The following is a 6,617-nucleotide window of genomic DNA, read 5'->3' as shown; positions in this document are numbered from 1 at the left end:
TTTCAGCATGGGAGGCAGTAGTAAGCACCAAGGAATGTTGAAGTAGTGGCGAGCACAGCACGGCAGCATGCTGGCAGGGCAGACACAATAGCACTGCCTGCAGTATATCCCTTTGGTGATGAAGTTGTTCGGATGGGGAAAATGTCACGCAATCAATGCACGTGTGTGTGTGTGGCGCCACACAAACATACTTGTATTCATTCATCCGTGAGCACAGCGGGTGAACTCATCTCTCTCTCTCTCTCTCTCTCTCTCTCCCCTCCCCTGCCTCGCTTTATCTCTCACCCACGATGACACACTTGAGAGCGTCTGGACCACCCAGGGATGTGCACAGAATGTTAGAGAGGCAGGAGTTGAAATATCTGAAAGGCCCTTTTGGTGAAAATCAGGGACATGCTGGGCCCCTGATTCAGCCCGGGAAAAAGAGTTGTAGAGGCCCTCATTGCGCGCTATGGAGAGAGATCTCTCTCTATAGCGCTGCTGCTACTCAAAGATTTGCCATTTCAGATCATGACAAGTGACAAGCCAGTGGGCCAATTACATGAGTTATATTTCGTCGTTGTCGGGTGGAAACCTTGTATTTCCAAAACTGTTTGGACATGTGTGCTTGTAGATCGACTGTTTTCACTACTTTTGTGCAACAGCCTTGTATGATGAAGCAGGGCTTTGCTTTGTGAAAAAATGTATACTTTTGAAACTTGGAGATACAAGGTTTCTGCCCGACAGTGACGATTTACTTTGTTGGCCGCCCAGCCCCCAAAATAGAACGAAGGCCGACATTTTATTTTAAATTCTTTCCTAATGGCCGGCCTGGACCGGCCGGGAATGAACCGGCCGTTGTCCCGCTTTTCCCAATGGCCAGCACGTCGAAAATAGCAGACCTCCAAGCTCACAACGCGTCGCGCTGTATTTTCAGTGCTTGATACTACACTGAACTAAGCATAACTGGAGACGTGGCGTACGGCATGGATTTATACACAGAAAGGGCAAATCTTTCAACATAGGATGCTGCATTCAAGTTCAGGAGAGTTTGGACACGGCAATTCTCTTGAATGCTGCCTTCAGGTATGGCATGGAAAGAGGGCATTTGCGTTTCTTTCGCCGTTTCTTTTAAAAACTGCATTCATGGTCTGGAGAGGGCACTTTTTACAGACGGGTAAAAGGGCAGGGGCTCATGCCCCCTTTGATGTCTATGTGTGCACGTGCCTGGGACCACCTGTTGTTTCGTAACTCTCTCTCCTCCTGGTCTGTCCGTCCCCCACAGGACACTCAGTCCACCAACGTCCTGCCCGAGGACAACGTCTCCGTGCTGATGGACGACACGTCCAGCCAGTGGTCCGCCGTCGCAGAAACCGAGGAGGAGAGGAGCCTCGCTTTGGAGAAGAGCGTGTATGTAACGCAGCACTTAATAAAATGAGTACATTACGACAGTGGCAATCGCATCATGTGTAGCAGTGGTTCTTTTAAACCTTTTCATGTCAAGGACCCCCAAATTGATGATGTATTTTGCCTCGGACCCCTGTCTGAAAAAGAGGTTAGTGCCAGGGAGCCCCCATATAAGAGATAATAAAAACAAAATCTATGTAAACGTCTAATTTCTATTTTGGGTCACAAGCAAAAGGTTTGGGAACCACTGCTTTAGGCAGAGTCTCCGACTGAGTCTTCTGTTGACCAATGACCCGGTCATCAAATCATTGGCTCAGGAATGTGACAAAAACTAAAAGATCTCCATCAATTGAAAGCTTCGTGGGGTGTGTAATGGATAGCAAACATGAAGGTTTTCATGAACATAAAACCCTGCACACTGCTCTTGCTCGGCAGTCTGTTTTTATTTAAATTGACAGACGTTTCGGTCCCACTGGACCTTCATCAAGAGCGTCTTAAGGTTCCAGTGGGAACGAAAACGTCTGTCAATTTAAATAAAAACAGGCCGCTGAGTAAGGGCAGTGTGTGGGATGTTTTTTTTTTTTTTTTTTAATGTTTGCTGCTGTTTTCATTTTCCAACGCACCTGCATCTGAATGAAATGGATGTGTGAATGTCTCCTTTACATAGTGTGTAATTGATAGAAAATACGTTGTGTTTTGGGGTGAACTACTCCTTTAAAGTGCGATCGTAACAACTGTATCAATGCCGTGTTCAGTCAAACATAACAGAATATCGTTGTCAGGTGAAAACCTTGTATGTCCAAAACCGTTCGTTTTGTATTTATCATTTTAAAAATGATTTAAACTAGTGAAAACAGCCGATCTGCAGATCTGCAGCTTGTAGATCTGCTGTTTCAACTTGGAGATACAAGGTTTTTGCCTGACAGTGACGATATACATACTTTAGAATATACAGAGTGTTAATTGATCCATTTGTAACTCTAACAAAGTACAAATGGAACCAAATGGACCTGTTCCAGAGTTAAATGAACACTCTGTATTTTACGGTGTATGTGTTATGATAGGCTAATCTTCACTCTTTGATTTCTGTGTGCAGGTACGTACTGAGGGAGCTAATCGAGACAGAGAAACACTATGTGACGGACCTGGGACTCATTGTGGAGGTAGAACAAATACTAACTCAACACAACAGCAACACAAGACTGTTTTGTTGCATATCATTACATTAGCCTATATTTCTCAGTCGCAATACCACTGTCTAGAGACAGTTTAATGGTTAAACAGTTTATTTTCTGTGTACTCTAGAGCCTCTTAAGTCCTCACCATCTCACTGCCTCCAGATTCAGCTTCAGGCAGGACTACTGTATTCATAGAACCAACCCATATGTTGCTATTGCAGATTTTCGTCATTTGAGGGGCACGGCCACACTTGCCCGGGCAAATGAAACAAGATTTTAATCTATTACAAAATTAATTGAATTTAAGGGTTATGGTTGATTTACATTTTTAATATGTAGACAAGCTGCAGTGAAATAAATAAATAATGATATTTACAATCTGATTCATGCTCAGCCCTGCACCAAGTAAAGTCAAGTGGATTGGTTTAAAGATGCAGACTCAGGAGAGTTAAGAATTCAGAATCTCGACAAAAGACACTGGTGTCTACATGACAAGAAAGAGACTGAGGAGAAAGTGGTAGAGTCAGCTGCGGCATTAAGGCCACTGTGTGGACACAAGGCCAAACTGAGAGGCAACGATGGCCATGGCCTTTGTGGCCTCCCTGAAATTCCTGCCCTGGTTTCAAGACTGAATGAGTCTTCTCTAGCCAAGGGTATTCTCCTCCTCTGAATGTTAATAACAGTGGTGGAAAAAGCACTCGAATGTTTTACTTAAGTAAAAGTATCAATACTGCAATATAGACATACTCTGTGTCGAGAATTCAAAATGTATTGTGTAAAAGTACAAAAGTATTGGCATCAAAATGTACTTAATGTACCAAAAGTAAAAGTACTCATTATGCAGTCAAGTTTTCAAATGTATATTTTTTGTTGTTGTTGAAAATGTCAGCTCTACAAGCTTACAATGCGTTGCGTTGAGACGCATTGTGAGCTTGTAGATCGAGTATTTTCAAATGTCTAAGGCTGAGGGGGTTAATGTATGTTTTGGTGGTTTTGTAATAACAATCAGAATCTACAAAGTAACTAGTAACTAAAGTTTTCAATTAACTGTAGTGGAGTAAAAGTACAATATTTGCCTCTGAGAGTAGTGGAGTAGAAGTAAAAGTATTGGAAATTGGAAATACTCAAGTAAATACAAATACTGGTACCTCAAAATTGTACTTACTGTAAGTACAGTACTTAGTTACTTTACACCACTGCAGCTAGTGTCACTGCCCCGGAGTGTTATGACAAGACAACGTGTCCTTATTTTGTCGTTGTTGGGTGGAAACCTCGTATCTCCAAGTTTCAAATTTGTACGTTCTTTCACAAAATAAAGCCCTGCTTCATCATACAAGGCCGTCACACAAAAGTAGTGAAAACAGCAGATCTACAAGCACACAATGTCTGTGCTTGTAGATCGGCTGTTTTCACTAGTTTAGTTAATTGTTTAAATGATAAATACAAAACAAACGGTTTTGGACATACAAGGTTTCCACCAGACAACGACGATTTACTAGTGTTACTATTGGGAGCCAGTTATAGTATTGTGAATGAACGCCTGGTTGTATTCTTCTCCATCGCAGGGCTACATGGCGACCATGAGCTCCAAGGGGGTTCCAGAGGACATGAAGGGCAAAGACAAGATTGTGTTCGGAAACATTCATCAGATCTTTGACTGGCACAAAGAGTAAGTACGCAGTGGCATGTGTAGGTTAATGCTGCAATTCAGAACTTTAATGACTAAAATGTCATTTTGTTAATGCAATTTATTACACGGCTTGGTTGAATGCTTGATTCAGATTTTGCTGAACTCAATAACAGATCGCTGTCTAATCAAGGACTCAGAGCATCCATATCCAACATGGCACTGATGGCAGCCATATCTCCCAATATATGAATGAATTAACGATTGTAAAGCGATTGAAGCACTTGGAAAAGCGCTATAAAATGCAATTCATTATCTAGGGGCGGCATAGCTCAATGTTTAGGGAGCCCGCCTGGGGAACCAGAGCTCCTGGTTGTCCCAGGTTTGATTCCAGGCCAGGGTAGCAATGTCGATGTGTGTCCCTGAGCAAGACTCTTAATCTCTAATTGCTCATGCGTTCCTTGTGGGCAGGGAATCAGCTATTATTATTATATATATTAACCAATGCCATTTGCTGTTAAACAGTAACAAACACTCAATAATGTTTTTGTAAACATTTGAGATGAGAAGCAGACATGAATACAGAAACAGTTTATTGATTCATATTTGAACAACTCTTTTTACCGGGGTTTTCTGAGCTGACCGATTTACACTGGACGCACCTGCCATAGATTAAGGCACTACTTTATTACCGTAAGCAATGAAATCCTTTTAAAACCAATCACATCGTGTTGTTGTTACATTTGGGCCAATGTATTAATTTCTATATTAAGCAGCCATGTCGGGATAATCAATGGGGAGAGCTGGTTTTTGTTGAGAAATAAACCCTGACAGGATGATTTACACCTCAATGCGAAGGGGTCTGAATCACCCTGTCTGGGTGTTTTTAAGTGCACCATCTCCCCCGGCCAAGCAGGGTTGCCTTATTGGCAGTAGAATGGGAAGAGAAAGCTTTACAGAGGGTGTGTGTGTGTGTGTGTGTGTGTGTGTGTGTGTGTGTGTGTGTGTGTGTGTGTGTGTGTGTGTGTGTGTGTGTGTGTGTGTGTGTGTGTGTGTGTGTGTGTGTGTGTGTGTGTGTGTGTGTGTGTGTGTGTGTGTGTTTTCTATGTAGCTACTTCATGGCTGAGCTGGAGAAGTGTGTGGCAGAGCCAGAGAGACTGGCCCAGCTCTTCATTAAACATGTGAGTTTGACCACTGCGTTTGTGCGTGTGTGTGTGCGTGCGTGCGTGTGTGCGTGTGGGCGGGCACACACACACTTGTCGGTAGAGGCGTCTATGTCTGCTTCCTGGTTCTGTTCCTGAGGATAAATAGAGCTGAGAAAACATGCAAAGAGGTCCTGTTTATCCTCTACTGTAGCCTCCTCTTTCTCTCTCTCTCTCTCTCTCTCTCTCTCTCTCTCTCTCTCTCTCTCTCTCTCTCTCTCTCTCTCTCTCTGTCACTTCTTTTACTCTCTGTGTCTCCTTCCACTTCCCTGTTAGGCTGTTATTGATACATGTCAGACTTGTTTGTATTTTCACAACTGCACACATACTTGTTGAGCGTCGGCACGCACGCACGCACGCACACACGCACACGCACGCACGCGCACATGTGTCTGAAAGTGGACCAGTCAGGAAACAACAGGGGAAACAGACAGACAGAAAAGACAACAGGAATAAGAGTAGTAAACTCTTAAGCTCCGGTCCTTTGATATAAAAGCAATTTTCCTCCCAAAACAGAGACTTACTATGATGCAATGTGGGAGACATCATTTAGCGCCACTTTCTGAGTTAAAACAACCGTGGGAATGTTTTTCTTTATACGCTTGTTCAGTTACATACTGCCTGCAGTATATGGGTAAACAATATTAACACATATGGTGCCAACCCCGAGTTTCCCGAGTTTGTATTGGTACTACCGCTGTGCCAACCCCGAGTTTCCCGAGTTTGGGCCGTTTTTGAAGAAAAAAAAAAAAAAAACGTTTTTTTTTTTTTTTTTTTTTTTTCAAATTTTTTTTTCCAATTTTTTTTTTGGACCTCCAGAAATGTATTAGGCATGATCGCGATCGCGAAATTGCATGTTTAACCCCCATACCAACTCATTCTTTCAAACATGGCAGCCATGTTTGTTTACATCTGAAGAAAACATAATGGCTGATAAATCATGAATGCCTGAACGGATTTCCAAGCGGATTTTTTTGTTTGAAAGCTGTGAACAGCATCTACACATGTGGTGCATCATCTAGGCATGGGCGTGCACTTTTCACACAATTGCACAATTACATGGAAGTCTATGGTAACCATAGCAACGCGAGACATTGAAGAGAAAAAATCATTGCAACATAAGTGTTAAGTAAGTACATTATATTTCTAAAGATTTTTTTTTGGGGGGGGGGGGCTTTTATGCCTTTATTAGATAGGACAGTAGACTGACAGGAAAATGGGGGG

General features: G+C 42.6%; 1 protein-coding gene across 1 annotated transcript in view; it reads left to right on the top strand.

The window, feature by feature from the left end:
• The window catches only part of arhgef25a (Rho guanine nucleotide exchange factor (GEF) 25a), a gene marked incomplete at both ends in the record, with an annotated part of 82,274 nt that overhangs the window by 58,441 nt on the left and 17,216 nt on the right, over positions 1-6,617 (top strand). Inside the window, 4 exons of the mRNA XM_080732688.1 lie at positions 1,265-1,389; positions 2,483-2,549; positions 4,130-4,233; positions 5,303-5,372. Coding sequence (XP_080588814.1) covers positions 1,265-1,389; positions 2,483-2,549; positions 4,130-4,233; positions 5,303-5,372 — 366 coding nt within the window. The remainder of the gene's footprint in view (positions 1-1,264; positions 1,390-2,482; positions 2,550-4,129; positions 4,234-5,302; positions 5,373-6,617) is intronic.

This window comes from Nannobrachium achirus (genome assembly GCF_963921795.1).
Source record: "Nannobrachium achirus genome assembly, chromosome: 9".
Classification (NCBI taxonomy): domain Eukaryota; kingdom Metazoa; phylum Chordata; class Actinopteri; order Myctophiformes; family Myctophidae; genus Nannobrachium; species Nannobrachium achirus.
This window is presented reverse-complemented; position numbering and strand designations above follow the sequence as displayed.